A 26,345-nucleotide genomic window follows, 5' to 3' on the forward strand; every position below is an offset into this window, starting at 1 on the left:
CCTTGGTTATGGATAGCTCTTCTGATCATATAATCAGTTCAATATTCTCACACTCCTAGTCCCCTCCATCACATGCTTCCTCAAGTAATTATCTCTTAGTAGGTGTAAAAATTCCATTTCCTTCCTTCCTGCCATGCAATCTTTCTTCCTTAGTTGAAGTCCCCTGTGATAATCACTTGACCTGCGCTCATTGTACTAATTTGCCAATGCATGTCATTTAGATCATTCCTGGAACACCCTGGCCTACGGCAATAACCAACTGTATATTTTGTCTTACTGGCCTTAATCTCACACCAGACTGCTTCAAATGAACTGCCACCCTCCTGCCTATCTCGTATTCTTTTTGTCTGCAATTCATCTGCTATCACCAGCAGGACTCCTTTCCCCTATCCTATCTTCTCTAAATTCCCTGAAAATACTAAACCATTCTTATCTTAGCTCTGTAACTATATCATCTGCTGTTAGCCAAGTCTCACTAATGCCTATAACTTTTGGCAAGGGTGCACTAACCAATGCCCAAAACTTCTCTCTCTTGTTCCTGATACTTCTGGCACTAGAATATAAAAACTGCAGCATCCCTTTAGGCCCCCCAACCACCTTTACTTGATGGTTGTTGGAAGTTTTTCCACTTGGTTATACAATAAATTAAAGATATCAAGAAATTATACGCTTGGTTTAATCCTTTATCCAAGTGTAAGCAAACAAGTATGCACCTGAACTATTTTCAGGACTGAGGCAACTCGTATAAAGAAGCTTATTACTTCATTTCACTTGCCTTAGTATCCCTTTTGGCAACTCGTATATAAAAATATAACTTCTGCTTTACTTCAATCTTGGTATCACTTCTGGGTCTGGCTCCCACTCAGATGAGACCTCAATAAAGGTCGAAACCAGTCTGGACAGTACAAAACCAAAGTATAAAAACGAGAGGTGCTCAACATACTGAAATTTCAATGTGAATACAGCAGTGGAACTGAAAGGGATGTCAGCTTATTACAGGAATGTCTCTGATGATGTTGCTTAATCTAAGTCTCAGCTCTGCAAAGTTCCAAAGGAGTAGAAAGAGGGTAAAATAGTTCCATTACATAAAAGTAGCTCTAAGATGGAATAGCAAATTACAGAACAATTTGTATCTCAGGAGTGGTAGTTAAATTACTGGAAATGTTGATAAAAGTAAAATTCAGGAATGGGTGAACAGGAATATGATACTCTATGGTGGGCAGAATAGCTTTGTAAAAGATAGATCCTATCTTAGTAATTTATTCACATTTTGTAACAAAGTGACAGAAAAGTTTTGGATTAAAAAAATGGTTACACCATGATAATGCTGGATTTTGCAAAGGCATATGATACAATACCACATGGAAAACTATCATGTAAGTTGGAGAAAATGGAAAGGATATAAGGCTGGTGGCATGGAACAGAGACGAATCAAAACAAAAGAGCATGACTAGTGTGGTGTCTCAGGGTCACTACTCATTAAATTGTATAATCATGATATATATGGAAAGATTTAAGAGGGGAGATTCAGTTGTTTGTTGATGCAAAGCTGGTGAGGGCAATAGTTGATAAAGACTGCATAAATATCCTGCAGTATGATTTAAATAAATTAACAGTGTGAGAAAAGGACAACAGTTATCAATTTAATGTTGCAAAATATAAAGTAATACACTTCAGGATGATGAAAATTTTACATACTATGTATCAATATTGATGGTACTGGAATGCAGAAAGTGAAGAGGACATTCCAGAGGACATTCTGCAAAAGTTGGCAAAACAGCTAAAGGATTACTGGGATGTTGAAGAACACATTGATGAGTAGAAATAGGTAGATTATTATTAATCATCATAAGGCTATGATTCAGCCACAACTTGACTACTATGCATAGATTTCGTCACCTGGGTTTTTTCTTAGGGATTACAAGGTGGTGGAGAGATTCGGAGATGAGTGACTAAACTGGTGACAGGTCTGTGGATTGCAGAGTTTAATTAACAGGCAGAGAAAAGGGAACATGATAGAAATAAGTTACTGAAAGGATTCTATAAGAATGACACAAAAGAAATTTTTCAATACATGAGTAGAGAGAGAGAGAGAGATAACAAGGGATCACCCCCCTGGAAGTTGTACAACAGAGTGACTAGTAAAGGTATGCATACTAAATTTTTGCTTGGAGAGTGATGAATGAGTAGAATGGATTGCCAGAGGTAGTTGTGAGTGTCACAATGGTAAAATAATTAAGGAGAGGCATGATAGGTATTGTGTGAATAATGATCAGCATAGGTTCATCACCACAAGTCTTTTGACTCCATGGAGGTATCCCATATAATAATAAAAAATAATAATTTGCCACATGCATCCTGTCAAGTGTCTTTGCAAAATATAAAAAACTGACATTATATGCCTTATCCTCATCAAATGCTATTATCCCATTTCATCTGCCCTTCATGTTATGCTCAATGGTCTGTTATGGCCAATTAATGTGGCACCTTAGAAATTTAATTACTGCTTATGATAGGGCAGTTAACCCTATATTCACTGTCCATTATATCTGTAAATTTCATTTGTTCTTCTGGTTTGCCTGTTTTGCAGGATGTAAAACCCATGTATCTGGAGGAAAAAATCCTTCCACTTCTATAAGACTGGCTAACCCACCTTCACTTGAAAAGTCCTCATAAAGGATCTACATCCTAGACTGGATTGAATCCTGTTCTTTTCAACCAGACATCATTGATACCAACTGAGCTATGGATGCTCAGTGCAATGTTAATTTTTTTTAAAAAAAAGTAAAATAGCAAAAGGAAGTAGAATGAGCACAGTAATCATACTGGATTGAAGCATTGGATATGAGGAGTAAGGAATCAAGAAAGTTGGTAATGGTAGTAGGAATGAATGATTTGGATGAGAACAAGGAGAATGTGAGAATGAATATCAGGAGGTTGTTGTGGAGAATAAAAGATAACAGTGGGGTAGAAAGGGCAGGTAATATGTTCTTCAAGTATGACAGATGAGCTGGGACAGCAAGCAAACATCATTAATAGTATGTTAGCAGCTGTGTGAGGAGAAAGGAATGCAGTTTATGAGCACTGGGATGATTTTGAGGAACATATGGAATTCTACAAGGAGAGAGAGAGAGAGACACTGCATTCAAATGATTTTTTGCCTGATTCAACTAAAGAGACTTGCTGGAAGGGAGAGTAATGATTGCAGTGAATAGGGGATTTGAGGAAGCAAAAATGATGTAGAAGAGCAGGAAACTAGAAAAGAATTGAAGGGTAGAAGAGACTGAAGGAGTGCTTGTGAATGGAGAGGTGAGTAGTATGAGTGAGGGGTATGAGAGAATAAGAAATAAGAACACAAAAGTAAAAAGTGTGCATGCAGGATATAGAAGCAAATGTGCAAACAGACAAGAAAGGAATGGACTTGGGGTGTGAGGGGGTGGGATTGACTGTCAGATGGGTGATGATAGACAGGAATGGCCAGGGAAATGATGGAGAAGTCACATCTGAAGGTGGTTCAGTGAGACTTATTAATAAGACACTGAAATGAGCTACTGTGTTTGTTTATGAATACCAGAACTGTCCAAAATAAGAAGAATGAAATGGTTGCACTGATCTGGTTCATTCACCCAAAAATTGTCAGAATAAATGAAATACAGTTGGATGAGGATGAAATTCTAACAGGATTAGAGATGGAAGGGTAGGGGGATTCGAAGAAGACAGACAGAGAGAGAGAGAGAGAGAGAGAGAGAGAATAGTGCTGTTGATGATAAGAACAGTTATACCCATATGGAGATACAAGGAGGAAATAGTGACATTAGTTTTGAAGTAGTACGGTATAAGGTATAGTTGGACAGGATGATATACAGGAATCCACTTATTGTGATTGCAGATAATATTATCAATCAGTTATTGTTATCAGTTGGTCCCAAAACTCACCATTCAAAATGAATTTAAAATAATTTGTCTATTATAATCAAAATTCCAGTTATTGTTATCAAAATCCTCAAATGCCTTTTGCATCTCAGAATTAAAAATTTTAAAGATTAATCAGGAGAAAGTTTGACAGAGAACATTTGTTGAAATCTGACGTTTGTGTAATCTTGTTTTAAGCTTATCCTTCTGTAAATCTTAAATCTTTGAGGAAAATGCAGGTGGATATAAATACAATGTTTGGATCTGAATCGAATTTTGATTTTTCGAGTTGATTTTCGTGCTCTCTTTAAGTAAGTGAATTTGACTTTTAAGTGCTCATTAAAATAGGCCTCAGCATTATGGCACAAGCAAGTAAAAAACGTAAAGATTTATCTTTTCAAGAAAAGCAAAGAATTTTTGAGTTCTATGATATTTTACTCTTCTGTAAGATCTTAAAAAACAGATCAAACATTAAAACTTGAGCTCTTACTAATGAGAACATGGATCGGAAGAGAGCCCGATCTGGTAAGGATACTCAAGTTGAATCAGCATTAAAAATTTGGCTTAGTTATGATTGTGAAAAGAATGCTTCAATTAATGGGCCTTTGATGCATCAAAAAGCAGAACTTGCAAAAACAACTGCAAAGAAAATTTCACTGCAACTGATACATGGTTTAACAGGTGGAAAAAGCAGGAGAATAATGTGTATAAACATATTCATGGTGAAGAAAAAGGTGCTGATTTTTTATCAGCTGATGCATGGATTAAGACAGTGGCCAAACATTACTGCTGAAACAGGACTCTATTGTGCAATGCCTGAGCATACTTATTTGTTTAAAAAAAATTTTTGAAATTATTTGTTGAAAGTACTAAAGAATTTAAATCTTCAAAAGAGTGAATGACAGTTCTTTGTTTGCTAATATGAAAGATGAGAAATGAGAGCTTCTACCGATTGGAAAAAGTAAAAATCCTCAGTGTTTTAAAGGTGTCAAAAGTTTGCCTGTTGACAACTGTTCTAGTGCAAATGTTTGGAAGACTAATGCCATTTTCAACAATTGGTTAGTTATGCAGGATCTTAAATTAAAGCAAAATATTGTCTTGTTAGTAGACAACTATATTGCACACACAAACAATTTATCATTGAAGAACAATAAATTCTTGTAGACAAGGTTATACGTTGGTTATGCATTACTAAATCACTTAAGGAATTAACAACGTACATAAGAATATAAATTAAATTATACTTTAATAAATATTTCCGATATTTCGACAACGTCATGTTGCCATCTTCAACTTACAAAAAAGGCACATGCACGAAGGCATTGCAACAGTAACTAAGAATGAAGTGAGGAAGCTATTGTTCTCCTAAAAGTCCTAATGGTGCCCCCTAGCAGTTATTTAAGTGCTCTTGGCCGCTGAGCTGAAGATCTGCTGATGTAAGCTTCCCAAATTTGTTGAGGTTTGGAGAGTTTCTTAGGGCTGAGGCTGATTAAATGAATAGTCTTTTGAATTTGAACTTCTACGGTGTATTATTGTAGCTTTCTTCCACCGTATTCTGTGCCATGTATCCAGAGCATGGTCTGCAAGAACCGAGTGGCTGTACTTGTGAAATCAGATGTAGTCCTCGTGTTCCGAAATTCTGATATTCGCTGTCCTGCCTGTTTGGACAAAGTAAGACAGTTTACAGCTGCAAGGAACTGGGTATACACAAGGATGGTATAGGGGAAGTGGTTGGTCTTTAGTGGTGCAGATAAGGGATGCCAATTTTCTGATTGGTCTTTTACAGGAGGTCAAGTCATGTTTTTTTAAGATTTTGGAAATTTTTTCCGAGGTGCATCGGATGTAGGGAATGGTGATCGATTTATGTGTAATGGTGTGTTGCCAGTAGCGTGTGAGCACTTTGGTCAAATGTTCAGCTAATTTGTATGTCATCATCAAATTCCTGCCATGTGCCCTCCAGGGGTGTACAGGATATGATAGTACTACATGTAAAAAAATTACATCATTACTAACTTTCTATCTAAAATTTTCCACAAAATCAGTCTGTTACTTGTCAAGACTCCAATATTATGAGATCTTATATTTCTATTGCCTAAGGCACTTTGTACCGTATCAATCCACCTATATCTTGGTCTTCCTGTGGGTCGTTTTGCTGCCAACCTGGCAGAGAACACTTGTTTTGCAAATCTTTCTTCACCCATTCTGTTTAAGTGACCATACCACCTGAGATTAGCTCTGCTAACACATTCCTGGATGCTGACAATGTCAAGTTCTTTCCTAATATACTCGTTTTTAATATGACAGTGCCATTGATGCCATCTGTTCACGCCTATAATCTTTCTCAGGGCTCTCATATCTGCAGTCTCTAGATTTTGGTCAAGTGTTTTACTTCTGACCCAGCTCTCAGATCCATAAGTTAAAACTGGTTTGAACACTGTCTTGTATACAGCTAATTTAGTGTTCCGACTAATTTCTCTCTTATTCCATATAAATTTATTCAACTGATTTCCCACCATACCAGCTTTGCTGATTCTGTTGTCTATTTCTATATTTAATTTACCATCTTCACTAAAAATCATGCCTAAGTAGCTGAAATGTTTTACTTGTTCCACAGGTTCTCCATTCACAACACAGTTGACATTTTCAATGATTCTGCTTATTTTCATTGTATTTGTCTTTTTATTGCTGACCTTCATACCATATCTATCACAACAGTTATTCAATTTAGTCAGGGAATCTTGCTGACTTGTAGTGGATTTATTTAGAATTATAACATCGTCTGCATAAAGCAAAGAACTGAGATTAACATCTCCAATTTTGATATCATGTTTAATACCACTTTCCTTCATAATGTGATCCATATAGATAATGAATAACAGAGGGGATAATGTACATCCTTGTCTCACACCAGATTTAACATTAAACCATTTTCCTGTACTTCCTTCAATTCTAACTGCTGACTTACAACTAAAATCAAGACTAAGTATTGCTTGATATAATGCCCCATTGACACCATATAACTGTAGCGTATTGAATAGCTTCTCTCTTGGCACCTTGTCATATGCCTTTTCCAAATCGACAAAACTTAAATACAGATCTTTGTTATATTCCCATGCTTTCTCGACTATTTGTTGTAAAGTGAAGATATGATCCTGACAGCCTCTATTTGGCCCGAATCCAGCTTATTCTTCACCAAGCTTTTCTTCCACATTTCTTCTCAACCGTTTCTCAAGTATACTTGCATAGATCTTGCCAGGAACACTCAGTAGGGAAATACCTCTGTAATTCTCACATTCAGTTTTATTTCCCTTTTTATATATGGGTACTATGAGAGCTCTACTCCAATCATCGGGAATTCGTCTCTCTGTCCAGGTTTTCTGAACTAAGCAGTGCAGTCACTGTAAGACTCTTATACCACCATACTTCAGCATTTCTGATCGAATATCATCTACTCCTGCTGCCTTTCCACATTTCAAGCCTTTGATGGCTTTTTCTACTTCAAGTATGGATATGTATTCCTCACTGCATGCCTGGTCAGTGTTTTTTTACCACTGTGCTGTCATCACTGCTTGTTTCATTTAGCAATTTTTCAAAGTAATTACTCCATACTTCAAGGATATCTTTTTCTCCCATTTTCATGTCACCTTTATCATCTCTAACTCCTTTTACAGTACTCTTTCCTCCATTCCTAAGCTTCTTCAACAACCACCAGAATATTTTGTCACATTCTTGATATTTATTTTCTATATTCTTGCCAAAGTCCTCCCATGACTTTTGTTTAGCTAGTTTTACACAGTGTTTAGCATTCTTGCATTTGTCTCTGTATTCTCTAAGAGCACAAGCTGACTTATTTGCCAGTAACTTTTGATATGCTTTCTTCTTTTCCTTCACTACCTCTTTAACTTCCTGTGTCCACCATGGAGTTCTAATTTTTTTTATCTTTGCAGACAACTTCACAATATTCCTCTCTAGCTCAATCAATCAGGGCTTTCTTCAAGGCTTGCCACTTAATCTCCCAGGTTTGATTCCTGTTCTCAAACTCTTTCATTTTTTTTTCAATAATCTTTGTGTATTTTAGTCTACATCTGAGAACTTCTGAACTTTTATTCGCTTTAAAACTTTCTTACATGTCATTTTTTTCAATATGAAATTCAATTTTATCCTGCTCAAGACTAAATAGTGATCACTTCCAATTTCAAATCCTCTGTACACTCTGGTGTCCTGCACCAGGGAGAAAACATCACTATCAACAATAACATAGTCAATGAGACTTTTCTTATTCCTAGCCTCTTCTCTCCATGTGAATTTGTGCACATTTTTATGTTGGAACATGGTGTTAGTAATAACTAGTCCATGTCCTGAGAAGAAATCCAACAGGTATTTGCCATTATTATTACCTTTGCTCTTTTCTCCAAATTTTCCTAAAACATTTTTGTATATCTGACAATCACTTCCTACTCTGCTATTTAGATCCCCAACAAGGACCAACTTTTCCTTTTTCATTGTGTCAGTTGCTTTTTCTAAAGTATCAAAAAATTCCTCCACTTCTATCTTAGTAGAACCTTCTGTGAGACCATAGGCACAGATAAGTCTCATTGTTCAGTTCCCCATTCTCATAGTTGCCCACATTACTCTATTTGAGACTGACTGCCATTCAAGAAGATTAGCCTTGTATTTTGTGTTGAATACTATGGCTACTCCTTCTTTTCCTTGCTTGTCATTGCCTAAAGATAACATTTTATATTTATTGCTCAGAAAGATCTCACCAGTTTTTGTCTTTTTTGTTTCAGTCACCCCTATTATGTCGATCTGGTACTTATCTAATTCCTCAGCTAGCTCCATTTCTTTGCCATTCAGGCCTCTTATGTTGATAGTACCGATCTTTAACTCTGGTGTTGTTGAGTTGGGGGTGTGTTTTCAGATTTGTTCCAGTAGCTGGCTTTTAGCTGTTCGCCCTGGTTCCCTGGCGAAAACAATGGGGGCCTTGTTTAACCAGGCGACGCCCCAGCCGGCATGAAATTTTGTCATGTTGTACCATCATTTTGTATATTGGTTTAAGCCAATAAGAATACAAATTGGTCGGCTAAATCCCAGACCATTCTCGTTCGTTCAGTATACTGGTAGATACCCAACAGGGTGCACCACGAAAAGGTGAGGATTGGACATTAGGTCAGAAGCCCTGGTCGGTTCTCTGCATTCCTTTAAAGGCTATGTGGAGGTCTCCTCCCAGTTATACAGCTTTGGCCCTTAAGCACCCCTCAATTCAATTATTATTATTAAAATCTCATTGCACTCATTTATTACAGATTATTTTGACTCCACAAAATACAAAATATATTATTTTTAAAGAAACATTTCACTAATTACAATTATTTAAAAATAAATATTTATATATTATTAGCACACACCTTTTAAGCCTTCTCGAAAAATGCTCTCAAGGGTCTCACAAAATGGAAGAAGAGATGGGTGGTGATCTCTTATTTCTAGTGCTTTGGAAGACTGATGAAGATCAAAAATGCATCCTTGAAAATAAAGATGACACATATAAGCAATACAGCATTTCACTATAGAAATAAAATTTCAATATATTTTATTTTATTTCAATATAGAAATAAAATAAACAGTAGTACTTTTCATTCCCTTATAAATGTCTTAACTGAATTGCATAATATCATAAAAATCATCAGACTCATAGGATTCTAAGAATAGGCAATTAGTGTGCAAGTAGTAATGCAATGAGTATCCACTGCAAAAACAAAGTAAGGAAATGACTGCACATAATCATAAAATGATACATTTTATAATAGTATTCTCATAAAGTGATAGTATCTATGTATCATTATCACTATATATATATGTATCATTATGTATCTATAATTCTTTCTGGCATTGTACTGTAGACATAATATTGACATTAAAATACTCCAAGAAGAAACAAAAATTGTAATACTTATCCTAAATACCAAATTTGAATTCTATCATGCCAGGAGGAAATAATTATTATGTAGTCAACTCAATGCTAAACCAGCAATATATCCATCATAATGAACTTGTGAAGGAATATTTATTAACAGCAATTAACAAGTTGCATACTGCAAGTAAAGAAGAGAACACAATTTGGTGTAAAGTGGATGACAAACAATACCAAATGGGAACTGCAGGTAAAAAGAAGTTATGGGAGAGGGGTGGAGAACAGGAAAGGAGCGAGAACAAGGGGCCATCCCTGGATGTTACAAAAGTAAGTTGTGGGCAAGAGAATAAGGAGTGGTTTCTTTGCATGGAGGGTAGTTGAACAGTGGAATGCATTGCCTGATAGAGTGGTGAGCACATGAACAGTCAATGGGTTCAAGGAGTGATATGATAGACTTTATATATTTTTGGGTGGGCCTCTCATGATGTCTTTGGACTGCATGGACGCCTGAATCATAATACTGAACTAGAAATGCAAACAAAACTCATTTGCATTTCTAGCATTCACAACACACTCTGCAAATGCATTTCACCAATGCATTTGCTTTGTCTTCTGCACTATTCTCTTTTGTTTATGCCAATCTTGATGTTCAATAGAATGGATGGCATAAAACAAAGGAAAAAACACAATGGATGGATAATGTAAAGGAGGGGGTATGTAGAGAAAGTAAAAGTTAACTCATCAGGAAATGGATGCAAAGGGATGACAGAAAATGGTGAGAACTGCATCAAACACCAACATGTATTGGACCCACGAGCACTAATAATGATGCGTGTATGTCATGGGTATTACTAAAAGTGATTCCATCCACAAAATTTTTCGTTTTGTACATGGAAAAGTAGAATGGTGAAAGAGAAAGTTCATGTCAGAGGTGCTTTGAAAGTGAGTGCAAGAAGTGTCACATGATATGCAAAATGGCATTACTTACATAAGGCAGAACAATGTCTATGTTGTAGACAATGTAAACTAGAATACAATAACATGAAAGAAATGGTGAAAAGTTTGTAAATGATGAGGCATTTGCAATAAGAGAAATAGCATGTTTAAGTGGAGTCTTCAAAGGACAAAGCATGAGTTCAAGGGTAGAGAAGAGAAAGATAGAAAGGTAAGATGAAAGAGAAGAAAAGAGGGAATGTGAATGCACAAGAGTTGATTGGTTCGGCAGATATAAATGATATGAAAGATGATAAGTATGGAATAAAAGAAGATAAGATATACTTTAGTAGAAGTGAAAAAAAGAAGAGAATGAGAGTACAGATGATAAGTCTGTTACCATAGTATTATAGGTGTGAAATGAGAAAAATGCAGTGATTGCAAATGAATCAATGGGTAGGGTGTGCAGCTGGACTACAGCTTACAAATATGTGAATGAATTTGACAGAGTGCATGTGAATGAATTTGGATGGAATTAGCTGTCTGGTGAAATTTTTATTATTATTATTATTACTACGTTACACCTCTAAGGAGTCCAAAGACTTATCATGGGGTGCACTCCACTACACCTGCCACACATCTTTCTCTCTCTTCCCCCCCCACTACTTAATTCTCCTACTACACACAACTATCATCAATGCCATCTACCACCCATCTCCATCACCAAGAGTATTTTTTGTCTGTAAATTGTGTGTGTTCTAAAGGCCAATTTGCCTGTATGCAGGATGAAAAATCTGAGTTCAGGGGGGAGAACCCTGCTAACTCTGTATGAGATTGGCTAACTCACCTCCAAATGAATAAGCCCATATAAAGATTCCTCTCGTAATGACAAGTAGGCCTTTTCAGATTGAAGGGAACAATATACTATCATTCTTCCAATTGTCCTATGGAAGCTTATATTTTGTTCAGCAAAAGAATGGCAGTGCAGAAGGAGAGAAACTATGGCTACTCTATGTGCGGTGGTGGTGGTGGTGGTGGTGGGGAGGGGGGGGCATTCACTGAACAAATTAATGTGAAAAAGGATTGATTAGTTGTTTTGATTTATGACCAAACCAACTAAGGCTATAAAACCAGTGTATTAAGTCTAAAATTTCATGTGTTCTTCTAGTTGATTTGCCAGTTTTTGGGGATGAAAAACCTAGATTTCTGGCAGGAAAAACCCTAAGCTCTCCACATGAGACAGGCTAAATCATCTTCAGATGAAAAACTCATAAAGTTTCTTTTCATCCTAGATGAGATTCGAACCCATGTTTTTCCGAATTAATGGCACTATTGAAAAACACTGAGTATGAGAAAGGAAATAATCAGAGAATGTTTAATGTAGTTTCTTGTGTAATCAATACTTTTAGACAGTATTACACCACACCAAAATAATAAATAATAATTTTAAAAAAATTTTAAAAAAATTAAATAGATCATATTTTGCTAGATTTCAAACCAGTATCTTCAGAACACAACTACTTATTACAATACCTAAATGATAATGAACACAGGACACAATCTAAATTATTTCTAGTATAAAGAGGTTCTGGTTCCATTGTATAAAGCCTTGATCAAGCCTCTTATGGATTATTGTGCCCATATTTGGTCCCCCTGGTTTTAATGGTGATGAGGATATATTGGAAAGGGTCCAGAGAAGACTGAGGTGGTAACTGGTCTTTGGGATATGAAGGCAGATAGAGGTAATGATGTTTGCAAGGCCCTATGAATAGGAGGAAGAGAGGGGATATGACTGATAGACATCTAAATTTGTTAAGGGGTTGTTATTGGATTGATGTGGAGGAAAGTTTTCATAGAATGGAGGAAGGGGGAGTAGAACAAGGGGAAAATCCCTGGAAGCTGTATAAGGAGGTTGTGAGCAAGGGCATAAGGAGCAGGTTCTTTGCATGAAGAGTGATTAGTGAGTGGAATACATTGCCTGACAATGTGATGAATACAGATACATTGAATGAATTTAAAGCACAGTTTGATGGGCTTTGTGTGTCTCTTGCAATGAGTCTTTGACTCCATGGAGGTCTGGTGCTGATAATAATAATAATAAAAAGCCAAATGAAAAAAAAAGAAAAAACTGCAATGCAAAAACTGTTTTATTCTACTAATTTCTTAGTCACTATGGAATACTTTATCAAAAATCAAGACTTTTTTTCATTTGAAAACAAACAGTAGCAGAATGATTTTCAATACATAAACAAATGTTGACAGAACTGTTGTCAAACAGATAATGTACATCCTGTTGATATGTCAAATGCATGAATCACTTTTGATCTATGCTTTGTAATGAGCAAGTTTTGCATGTGGAAGTGATATCCCTAATTTAGAAGTGTTACGCCTAATTTACGAAACTTTACTTTACTGCACTGTAGCATAAAGTCCAGTCTATGACTGTAATGTTTGTCCATTTCAGTTCATTTTTTATTATCTGGGATATCTTAGAAAGCATGTGCCTACTTAGGCACATAAATGATATTTATTCACAAAAAACAAAAAAAAAAGTTTCAATCATGATTTGTTCTCACTGATCGGCAATTGCAAGAAAATAAAATAAAGCAAGGATTTGGTGGGGATATTCAGCGATGCACCCAGGGAGGGAGCCAAGGGACCCTGGCCCCCCCCAAAAAAAAGAAAAAGGAAAAAACACTAGAAAATTTTCCAAAAATCTTTTCCTAATTGAAATTAATTTTTTTATTGATGTTGTGTCGTGTCTTCTATTTCTATACTACTTATGAATTAGCGGTTACATAAGGTGGGAATACCCTATAGCTCTCAGGAATCATGGCCACTGTTGAACGCAAGAAGAACGAAGTATTGCTTCATCAGACCAAGCGCTACTTCGTTTGCCCGAGTCGGGCCAAAGGAGATCATGGGTATCATGTATTGGCGATCACTGCAGATGTTCAGTCATAGGTCGTATGCAATGCGTAGTGTGTATTCTCAAATCGTCTACTTAACTCGGCCCCCACAAGATTAAATCCCAAGTGCGCCACTGGGGATATTATTATTATTATTACCCAAGACCCCATGGAGTCAAAGATTCATCTAGGAGGTCCTTTTATCAAACACACAGCTCATCATACTGTGCTTTAAACAGACTCAAATTCTCTGCAGACACCACACTCTCAGGCAAGCAGTTCAATCATTCACAACTCTGCATGAAAAAAACCTGCTTCTCACTCATCTACTCACACCCTCTTTATACAGTTTCTAGGGATGACCTCCGGTTCTCCCCTGATCTCCCACTATTTTCTGTAGAACCTCTCCAGCATTGATCCAATCATCTTCATCAGTTGCATCAGTCTTGGGACTGGTAGCTCAGCAGCAATTTCCTCCATTCCGCTCTGTCATTGGCTTTCTTCTTAACCTCCTGGTAACTCCTCAAACCCGTGCTGTCTTTGACGTGGTCAAGAAAGCTTTTCCTTGATCTGCCTCTTCTTCTTCTTTTCCCCTCTATTTTGCCTTCAGTTATTCTTTTCACAAGTCCATCATGTCGAAGTATATGTCCAAACCACCTATCCCTTCTAATTTTGATCGATTTTATTAGAGTTCTTGTTTCATTTCTCTCTCAGGACTTGTTGGTTTGATTTTTTTCTGTCCATTTTATTTTGTTCATGTGACGCCAGCACCACATTTCAAAAGCCTCCAATCTTCTTACATCTTCTCTGCCTAGAATTCAGGTTTCATATCCATACAGTGCAATGCTCCATATCAATGTCTTTACTAATTTTTTTTTCAATTGTAGGTAGAGGTTTCCTGTTAAAATGCTTTTCATCTTAGAGAATTGGGTTTTTGCATTGCTTATTCTTGATCTTATGTCTTCTCTTGTTCTGCCATCTTCTGTTATTAGGCTTCCTAAATATTTAAAGCTTTTCACTTGTTTTATTTGTTCCCCGCTGATGCCTATATGCTCTGTATTGATAGGGATTTTGCCTGTAACAATGATTTTAGTCTTATCTGTGTTGATTTTCATTTTATATTTTTCAAGGTTATTATTTAGTAATTCTAGCATTGTTTTTAACATTCTTCAGTTTTCTGCTACAAGGGCTATGTCATCAGCAAATCTTATACACGACTTGCTCAATATTTATCTTTATGCCACTATTTATTTTATCTTTAGTTTCCTGAATGGCCTTTTCAATATATAAATTAAATAAAAGTGGTGAAAGTATACATCCTTGTCTTACTCCACTCCTGATATTTATTATTTTCTCCTTATCATTGATTTTAATCCATCCATTTTGATTTTTGTAAATTTGATAAATTATTTTCCTATCCCTCAAATCTATGCCGATATTAGTTAGACAATTTAGGAGTATTTGCTGGTTTACTTTATCAAACGCTTTCTCTAAATCAAGGAAGCAAATGTAAGTATTTTGACTAAGGTCTAATCTTCTCTCTATTATTGTTCTTAAACAGAGTATTGCCTCTCTTGTTCCTTTATTCTTTCTGAATCCAAATTGGTCTTCATCCAATAGACAATCTATTTTTGAATAAATTCTATTTTGAATAATTTTTAGCAGAATTTTGCTAACATGTGGGATTAAAGCTATTGTTCTAAATTGGCTGCATTTGTTTGCATTATTCTTTTTTGGTATTGGTATTGTGGTTGATTTCATAAACTCCTTTGGTATTTCTCCTCTATCACAGATTTGGGCTATTAATTGATAGAGTAAGGTTTTTGTCTCATCACCTAGATTTTGTAGCAGTTCTATAGGAATATTGTCTACACCTGGACTTTTTCCATTACTCATTTCGGACAGTGCTTTATCAAATTCTTCATGCATTATTGGGGGTCCTAGATTATCTTCATTTCGATTTTCTATGCTGATATCAACATAGAGTTCATCGCCATTATAGAGACTTTCAAGATAATTCTTCCATTCCATTAATATATCCTCAGATTCTATTAGTAATTTTCCATTTTCATCTTTGATGGCATTGTTTTTGCTGTTCTTATTAAATTTGAAAGTCAGTTTGTTAATTTCTTTATAGGCTTTCTCTATGTTTTCTTTTTTAAATAATTCATCTATGTTATTAAACTGTTCTTCCAGGTATTCTTTTTTGGCTTGTCTACATTTTCTTGTAATTTGATTTTTAAGATATTTTTATTTGGCCACATCTTCTTCTTTAACAGCATTTTTATATTTTCTTCTTTTATCCATAAGGCCAAGTATTTCATCTGCTATCCAATGTTATCTTTTTTCTTTTTTTCTGCATTTTTCAATAATCGATTTGATGAATTTGTAATTAATTCTTTAATCATATTCCATTGGTTTTCAATATTATTCTGACTATTTATGTTTTCTGGAATGTTATGATCAGCTGCCTCTTGGTATCCTCTCTTTACTTCTTTACTCTTTAATTTTTCAAGGTTCCATCTTATTAGTTTGTATCTTTGGATTTGATCCAATAACAACCCCTTAATAACTTGTAGATCTCTATCATATCTACCCCCTCTTCCTCCTGTCCACCAGACTCTGCAAGTTGCATCTTCTCAATCTTTCCTCATACTCGACATTCCAAAAGTTAGAAACAACCTTAGTCAATCGCCTCTGGAACCTTTACATCTCTTCATCCTTCTGAAAACAAGGTAACCAAATCTGGGCACAATAGTCCATGTGTGGCCTAATCAAAGCCTTATACAATGGAACAAGAATCTCCCTACTTCTACAAGTCAGTCCTCCACATCATTCCCAGAAGCCTTTGTGTTGTCTTCACAATTTTGGCTATGTGTCCCCTAAATTTCGGATCCTTATCCACTATCACCCCCAGATCTCTTATTTCCTCCACCTCCGACAATATATCCTCACCAAGCATAAATTCTGCATCCCATCTATGTTTTCCAAATTTTAAAACCTTACATTTTGCAGCATTGAACTCGCATTCCCAATTCCTGTGCCCAATCACTCAATTTATTCAAGTCTTTCTTGCAAGGCCACAACATCTTTTCTACTCTTCATGGTTTGTCCCAACTTTGCATCATCTGCAAACAACTGAATATCTCCATCCAAATCTTCACCAATATCAATAAAAAAATTAATTTCAATTAATTTCATCTTTCATGGAAGCAGTCACCTTATTGTAATAAGTAGTTTACTAAAACATGACCTCCCTTTAGTAAATCCATGCTGTCTATGAAAGATAATACCATTGTTGTCAACCCAATTCTGAATCCTAGTTCTCACAAGCTTCTCCAACAACTTAACTACAACACCTCACACACAGATAGGCCTATAGTAAGATGCTTGAGTTCTATCACCTCCTTTATGAAGTGACACAATCTTGCCCTCCTTCCACTCCTTAGGAACTTGACCCAGTGCAAGACTCGTTTGTCGGAGGTGGAAGAAATAAGAGATCTTGAGGTGATAGTGGATAACGATCTGAAATTTAAGGGACACATTGCCAAAATTGTGAAGACAACACAGACTTGTAGAAGGAGGGAGATTCTTGTTCCATTGTATAAGGTTTTGATTAGGCCACAATGGACTACTGTGCACAGATTTGGTCACCTGGTTTTTAAAAGGAAGGATGAAGAGATATTGGAAAGGGTTTTATGGTCCAGAGGTGACTGACTAAGGTAGTTTCTGACCTCTGGAATGTCGAATATGAGGAGAGGTCGAGAAGATGCAATTTACAGAGTCTAGTGGATTGGAGGAAGAGGGGAGATATGATAGAGAACCTACAAGTTAGTAAGGGGCTGTTATAAGATCAATGTTGGAGAGGTTCTACAGAAAACAGTGGGAGATGAGGGGAGAACCAGGAAGCTGTATAAAGAGGTTGTGAGCAGGGTAGTGAGAAGCAGGTTTTTTGCATGCAGAATTTTGAATGATTGGAATGCCTTACCTGAGAGTGTGGTGTCTGCAGAGAATTTGAGTCTGTTTAAGGCACGGTATGATGAGCTGTGTGTATGATAAAAGGACCTCCTAGTCTTTGACTGCATGAGTCTTTGACTGCATGGGGTCTTAGGGTAATAATAATAATAAATAATTTTCCTTGCTTTATTTTATTTTTGGGTACTACAATGCAAGTTTGTTTTATACAGTAAAAATTCTTATATCAAGTTATGCAAAAATAAGAAGTGTAAAAGTTTATCTTGGTTCTCCCTAATGTCTCCATAGCTAAAATTGTGATACCGTATTCTTCACATTCTGTAATATTTGTTTTTCTTACAGCAACAGACCACTGCATTTATTGGGTGTTACTTTTTTGTTTTTTTTATAACAGTTTATTTTTAATGCTAGACCTCCATAGAATTATAAAAACTCATTGCAGGACTCATCTTTATGTAGTTGTTATCCTCTAGCTGTGATTGCTGTTGTTTTCATTGAGTTTCTGAATATTTTTCTATGCTGAGTGCTGAAAACACTCACTGTCAGTTAAACCTTTAGTAGTGTTATTAGTGATTGGTTTATTTTGTATATCATGCAGTATTATAAGTAATATTTAGTCTTTCATTTTGTTATTTAAACATTACTAGATTTTTTTAAATTCTTTCTTTGAATTCTCTGTGAACTGTGTGTGTGTTGCAAAATGTTATTTGTTAATTTCTGTAACAATTTTAACAAGTGGATAGTTACTTAATGATGCCACTTCTGTTATGATCAAATGCCATTAGTTATGCATGTCACATTATTCTGTTGTATCCCACGTTATTAGGGAAAAGTGGCTCCTCTCCCCTAATACCAAAAAAACCTCCACAACATCTGTGGGGAAAACAAAAAATCCAAAGCACCTTTTGGGAAAGAATGAAGTTCAATTCTCATATGATGGGAGAAATTTCCATCCATACAATTTTCATCCATCTGTGGAGAGTTGTCCCCCCTAATTGGGGAATTTTAGGAAATTTAATGGCATCCCTATATGGTTTAGTATTTTATATCTACAGATATATGATCATGAGGATGGTGTGCCTGTTTGCAGGATTTGAAACACTCTGCTGTTATCAAATGTCTTTTTTTTTTGTTTCTCATCATGTATGAGACAGCTAAATCCCCTTTAGTTTAAAAGCCCTAATAATCATTCTTCGCATCTTAGACAGAATTTGTACCCAGACCTTTCCAAATAAAGGGCCTTTGACTATACCACTGAGCTAAGGAAGTCTTTTTTCTTTTCCTCCTGAAAACGTGACTGGTCTTCTCACATGGTGACAAAAGAACACATGCAATTAACAAAATTATGTTAACTGGATTTTTAATATCTACTTAAATGAAATAATAATAAAATGGAATAAAAATTTACATCAAGGAATTAAACTTTCTCCTACGGTAAACTTAAACACTCTCCTCTTTCCCAACGACCAAATAATAATTACAAATTCTGAAGATAAACTACAGAAAGCTATTTTAAATCTAAATGAGATATCCAAAGATTATGGTATATGATAATAATGCCACTAATGCCAGGAGTATTAGGAACAAGAAGGAAGAGTTTTTGGCCTTGGTTGGCACTTCCAGGCCACAGGTTGTTGGTATTAGTGAAACATGGCTGACAGAAGATGATAAAGCTAGTGGGATTGAATGAGACGGGTATAGCGTGTTCAGGAGTGACAGGGTGAATAAAAGGGGGGGGAGGAGTGTTATTGATGATAGCTGATGAGTTGCAGCCAAGGAGTATAGAAGTTGAATTGCAGGATAGAGAAAAGAGCACATTTGAGGCCATTTGGTGTGAGATTGAGGCTAGCAGAACAAAATATACAATTGGGTGCTGCTATAGACCAGGTGATGGAATAGATGGTGGGGATAGTATACATAGGCAAATAGAAGAAATGAGCGGAAGGAGGGTAATTATTATGGGTGATTTCAATTATGGTAACATTGACTGGAAAGAGGAGAGGGCACATGGGAGGAAGGAATTGGATTTTATGCAGATATTAAGGGACAACTATCTGCGGCAGCATGTAGTTGAAAATACCAGGGGGCAGAGAATGCTGGACCTAGTAATTGCAACTGAGAATGTGGCTGTAACGAACATGACCATGTTGCCACCAATTGGTGAGAGTGACCATAAGGTCATGACGGGAGGTGGCTAAAGGAGTCGAATTTACAATTAAGACAGGGTACATGTGGAATTACCATGCTGGTAAGTATGACAAGCTTAGGTGTGTGCTTGGCTCAATGCCATGGCATGTAAATCTGCAAGGGCTGGATGTTGATAGTGCATGGGAGGTGGTTAAGAACTGTTTGCAGGAGGCAATGGTTGACTGTATACCAAGAGTCCGAATAATAAATCAATTAGGGGTTAAATGGTTGAATAACACTATTAAGCTTGAGCTGCAAAAAAATAAACAATTGTGGAGGCAATTTAAGGAGAAAGGTGACCAGCAGGCACAGGAACAGTATAAAGCTCAGGCCAGGATGGTAACAAGGGTGGTAAGAAAAGCAAAAGCAGATTACGAAAGAAAATTGGCCATGCAGGCTAAAGAGAATCCCAAACAGTTTTTTCAATATGTTGCAAGTAAAAGGAAAACTGTTCGTGGTAGAATGATCTTAAAAAATGCTGAGGGTAGGGAGGTAACCGAATCAGTCGATATAGTGGAATTACTGAGCGAGCACTTTGCAAAAGGATATTATCCAGGTGGTGACATTGCAGGAATGGAAGAACCAACAGCTTATACTGGAATTGTGATGAATGAAGTAGAGGTAACTAGTATATTACAGAACCTCAATGTCAATACATCTATGGGATTGGATGGTATACCAGCTCGTGTCGTACGTGAAGCGGCTAAAGAATTGTCAGTGCCCTTGACCATTTTGTTTAATTTGAGCCTCGGGTCTGGGTCAGTCGCAAGGGGGTGGAAAGAGGGGAAAATAGTTCTGCTGCATAAAGGTGGTTCCAAGGCTGCTGTTGAAAATTACCGACCAATCAGCATAACAGGAATCATTATCAAGGTCTTGGAGAAAATAGTCAAGAGGAAAATAAAAGATTGGATAGAAGAAAATGGGATACTGTATCGGGGACTGCATGGTTTTGTGAAGGGTAGGTCATGCCTCAGTAACTTGCTCACATATTATAACACAGTGACGGCTGAACTGGATAAGGGTAATGGGTTTAGGGTGATTCTACTGGACCTTGCTAAGACCTTTGACAGGATACCACATGGAATTCTAATCAGTAAATTGCAGCATATGGGGATGGATATAGGGTTGGTGAGATGGATAGGAGGGTGGTTGACGGAGAGATATCAGAGAGTGGTTTATTCAGGAGTAGAGTCCACAAGACGGCCTGTGACTAGTGGTGTGCCGCAGGGTCCTGTTCTTGGACCACTGCTGTTTAATTTGTTCATTAATGATATTGGAAAGGATCTGAGAGGAACAGTTCATTTGTTTGCGGATGATGCAAAGTTGGGTAGGGCAACAGTGAATGCAGATGACGTTAAAATTTTGCAAGATGATTTGGATAGATTGGAGGTCTGGGCTAAGGAGAATGGATGTCAATTTAATGTGGCAAAATGTAAGGTTATACATTTTGGGGTGAAAAGATTAGCAGCCGATTACTACACTGGTGGAACTCCAGGAAATTGATGAGGCACGAGATTTAGGAGTGTTGGTGGATAAGGAGTTGAAGTTTAGGGGGCACATTGCAAAAGTGGCCAAATCAGCTCATCAAATCACTTGGTTGCTGAAGAATACGTTGACAAGTAGAGACAAGCAGGTTATTGTTCCTCTGTATCGAGCCTTGATAAGAACCCATCTCGACTATTGTGGCCAGATTTGGTCACCTAGGTTTCTTCTTGATGGGGAGGAGGTGGAGAGGATCCAGAGGCGAGTGACCAAGATGATAGCAGGTCTGTGGAATGAACCATATGAGAACAGGTTGAGGATTTGTGGGTTGCAAAAATTAGTTGATAGGCGGAGGAGGGGAGATATGATTGAGACATTCAAATTACTGAAGGGTTTCTATAAAATTAATTCAGAAGATATTTTTGAGAACAGGGCTGGTTGTGGGAGGACTAGGGTACATCCATGGAAACTGGGCAAAAGTGTGGTTAGTAAAGGTGTTAGAGCAGGGTTCTTTACTTTTAGAGTGGTGAATGAGTGGAATGCACTCCAGAGTCTGTGGTGGATGCTGTGACAGTGAATGAGTTTAAGATGAGGTATGATAGATACTGTATGAATGTCGAATAGTTGTGATGAATATGATTTGGGGCCTCCCTCGATGAGTCTAATGACTCCCTGGAGTTGCCCGTAATAATAATAATAATAATATCAACAGAAAAATCAAAAACTATGGTCTTTAAAGGACAAGATCCAGCAAGAACTAAAATAGTAATAGATAACAAGATCTTAGAACAGTGAATTCAATTAAATACCTACGATGACTATCTAGGTAGTTAATTGAATTAATACTACCATCACATATGAAAATGAAAAAGATATAAACGTAAAAATTGCAAAATATTTAAAAATAACAGGTGTAATTAACTCTATATTTAAACCAAACCTAGTTCAAAAACCAACCAGATTAAAAGTATACAATACATTAGCCATACGAGTCTTAATGTATGGAAGTGAAATCTGGACAATAAAACAAAAAGACAAACAAAGGTTAACAACGGCAGAAATGAAGTTTATGAGAAAAACTGCAAAGTATACCCTATTTGATCACAAAAGAAACGAAGAAATTATGAAAGAATTAAACCAAGAACCAGTAATAGAAAAAATTAAAAAATATAAACATAAATGGATGGAACACATTCAAAGAATGAAAACAGAAAGATTACCAAAACAAGCCTTAAAGTACAAGCCATTAGGGAAAAGAAAACCAGGACGTCCTCTTAAATGATTCAACGATGACTGCTAAGGCCGAAACAGGCCATGCTAGGCCTAAATCCTTGATATGCATGATGATAATAATGATGTTAACTGAATTGATTAAATAGCTGCCCATGACAGAGGTCCAATATAATAGAATAGAATACAGGATTGAGTTGATGGACAAAACATTCTTTATGATGGTCAACATTGTCAGTTTCATGTGGCAAAATGTAAGGTTATGCATTTTGGGGTCAAAAGATTGGCGGCAGTTTACTGCATTGGTGGAACCGTGCTCCAGGAAATTGATGAGGCATGAGATTTAGGAGTGTTGGTAGATAAGGAATTGAAATTTAGGGGACACATTGCAAAAGTGACCAAAACAGCTCATCAAATCACTTGATTGCTGAAGAATACGATGACAAGCAGAGACAAGCAGGTTATTGTTCCTCTGTATCGAGCCTTGATAAGACCCCATCTAGACTACTGTGCTCAGATTTGGTCACCTAGGTTTCTTCTTGATGGGGAGGAGGTGGAGAGGATCCAGAGGCGAGTGACCAAGATGATAGCAGGTCTGTGGAATGAACCGTATGAGAACAGGTTGAGGATTTGTGGGTTGCAAAAATTGGTTGATAGGCGGAGGAGGGGAGATATGATTGAGACATTCAAATTACTGAAGGGTTTCTATAAAATTAATTCAGAAGATATTTTTGAGAACAGGGCTGGTTGTGGGAGGACTAGGGGACATCCATGGAAACTGGGCAAAAGTGTGGTTAGTAAAGGTGTTAGAGCTGGGTTCTTTACTTTTAGAGTAGTGAATGAGTGGAATGCGCTCCCTGAGTCTGTGGTGGATGCTGTGACAGTGAATGAGTTTAAGGCGAGGTATGATAGATACTGTATGAATGTCAAATAGTTGTGATGAATATGATTTGGGGCCTCCCTCGATGAGTCCAATGACTCCCTGGAGTTGCCCATAATAATAGTAATAATAGTAATAGTAACATGGATTTGTAAAGGGTAGGTCCTGTTTTTGAATTTACTTGCTTTTTATGATCATGCAACAAGTGTTGTCGGATAAGAGAGAATCATATACAATGATATTCTTAGACTTTGCAAAAGCATTTGATAAATTGCTGCATGATTTCTGTACAAGCTGCAGAGGATGAGACTATATAGTATATTGGTTAGATGGATCAGAGATTGTTCTCTGAACAATACGATGGAGCAGTGTTGAAAAAAAAGAAGGTTAACCGATAGCAAGCCCCAGGGGTCTGTTCTTGGTCTCCTGCTGTTGAACTTGTTTCTAAGTGATATATCATGTGGAATGAGGGATCTTCAGTTGTTTGCTGATGATGCAAAGTTGGGGAGAATTATAAGTAGCACTGCATGTTAATTCCTTTCAGGAAGCTTTGAATAGACTTTTACTTAGACAAAAGAATGGGGTTGTAGTTTTAATATCAATAAGTGCAAAGTGTTGTGTTTTGGAGTGCAGAAGTATAAGGCTGTGTTCTATATATATATATATATATATATAGTACACAGCCTTATCTTTATATATATATATATATATATATATATATATATATATATATATATATATAAAGGTAAGCCGAAATTTGAAACGTTTTTATGTCACGTTTTTTGTCTTGCCAGCCCGGAACTCGGGGAGTTGGGCGCCAGAGCCCCCCCCAGTGTGTGTGTGTGTGTGTGTGTGTGTATATTTGATGGTTACAGGAGTGGATGAGATTAGGGATTTGGGAGTGATGGTTGAATGGTTGACAGTAGACTGAAGTTTAGAGTGCATATTGCTAGTGTTGCAAAGACCGCACATGATAGTGCTGCTATGATAAGAAGTAATCTAACATGTAGGGATTAGGAAGTGGTTGTGCCACTGTATACAGCACTGGTCACCTGGTTTTCAATGTGATGTAGAAACATTGGAGGGCGAGGTCCTGAGAAGAGTGATTAAGACAATATCAGGACTATGGAATGCTGGCTATGGAGGGAGGTTGAAGAAATGTGGATTGCAGAGTTTGGTGGATAGGAGGAAATGTGGTCATATATGATAAAGACGTTTGAGTTAGTGAGGTGATTTTATCATATTAATCCAGACGGGATTATAAAATGAGATAGGAGGTGATGGGGGAAGAGCCAAGGACCATCCCCAGAAGTTGTGTAAGAGTGTGGTGAGGAGGGGTGTAAGAGTAGATTTTTGACATGGAGAATTGTCAATGAATCGAATGCACTGCCAGAATGTGTTGTTAACGCAAGGAGTGTTAAGGATTTTAAGATTCTATATGATAAATATGGTGTCAGTTGAATGAACCTCCCACGATGTGTCTGCCGACTCCATTAGGGTGTAATAATACACTGTCAATATTGTATAATACAACAGTGACTACAATGACATACTACAAGAGATCAAAAACAAATTAATCTAATGTCATATGAAAGTCCAAATATGATTCAGTTCACAAACTAGCCATTAATGAGACAAAAAAATAAAAATAAAAATAATAAAAAGCACGGCAGTCATAACTAGTAATCTATGGTTATGGGAAAAGTAATAGTATGACCATGTCACATGACAATGAAATACGTCACTGTATACATTTATATTTATACACCAAATACCTTTCAGCTGTTTGAGAAGAGGATGACTAACTGCCATAATTACACAAGATTAAGAAATGTATGGATACAGGGATTCAAGTTGATAGCGGACATTGACAAATGATAATGCTGGTGGTATTGTTTTCATAACAAAAATCTGTGTAAGAATTAACTGATTAACAGCCCACATACAACATATGTTGGGCAACTACATTGTGCAAAATATTTAATTAATGACGAGACACGAAAACAGGAGTTACAATTCATTCTCCTGTACCTTAACACTACATGAGCCGGCTCGCTCTCCATGTTTACTTTTTTTTTTTTTCTTTTTCATAAATGCGCATGCACGATACTCATGTAGCTGTAATTCAAAATAAAAGTTGTTCACTAGCTGGAAGTACCGTTACCTCATACGAACATCGAGAACTAAACGATAATTCCCCCCCCCCCCCGTTTTTCTTTACACAAAATCATTGTTTCTTAATGACTGTTTAAATTTGTCATAGAAAAACAAAAATTCACTCGGAAAGTACTTTTCCTTATGAAATGAAAAATATCTATTTCATATTAAAGTGAGTTAGTTAATCTCATATGGAGGTAGGATATTTTTTTTTTTTTTTTTATCTCTGGGACACGCAGGTTTTTCATCCGGCATAAAAGCAAATCAATCTTGAGAAGACCGAAGAAACTACAGACAAAAAAAAAAAAAAATCTATTTACGAGAGTAGTGGGCAGTAGATGGCGTTGCATGTTGATAATAGTAGTGTTGAAGTTTTTTTTTTTTTTTTAATGTTGAACCCATACGCGAGAGTTTGTTTGATCAACCGATAACACTTAAATACCATGTATGGATAATAGGTTCAGAAGAGAGAAGCTTGTTTATATTTGATTTGAAGGCCTGTATATTGTACTCTTAGTTAACACATGAATGGAGAGGCTGTTCCACAATACAGCAGTAGCATGGATAAAGGAAAAGGAAAACAAACTTATTCTGTGGCTTTAGAATTATACTGTGATGGAATGTTCTGTGGTTACACGTGTTCCAACAGATCTAGTAGAGAGTGGAGGAATCATTGATGCTATTTCATATGAACATTTACCATGGAAATACTTATAGAAGATACACATTGAAGAAACCAAATGCCACTGTGAAAGATTGTGAAGTGAGT

General features: G+C 36.6%; 1 protein-coding gene across 4 annotated transcripts in view; it reads right to left on the reverse strand.

Annotated features, from left to right (window-relative positions):
- Nucleotides 1-25,477, reverse strand: part of LOC150097176 (uncharacterized) — a 296,897-nt gene extending 271,420 nt beyond the window's left edge. For all 4 annotated transcript variants that reach the window (XM_090407105.1, XM_090407107.1, XM_090407104.1 and 1 more), the window contains exons 1-2: nt 25,195-25,477; nt 9,321-9,434 (exon numbers count right to left, since the gene is read on the reverse strand). In XM_090407105.1, the coding sequence (XP_090263231.1) occupies nt 9,321-9,434; nt 25,195-25,231 (151 nt within the window). In that variant the 5' untranslated portion in view covers nt 25,232-25,477. The remainder of the gene's footprint in view (nt 1-9,320; nt 9,435-25,194) is intronic.
- Nucleotides 25,478-26,345: the final 868 nt, after the last annotated feature.

Source organism: Typopeltis vanoorti, chromosome 17 (genome assembly GCF_054136105.1).
Source record: "Typopeltis vanoorti isolate ZY-2024b chromosome 17, IOZ_Tvanoo_1.0, whole genome shotgun sequence".
Taxonomy (NCBI): Eukaryota; Metazoa; Arthropoda; class Arachnida; order Uropygi; family Thelyphonidae; genus Typopeltis; species Typopeltis vanoorti.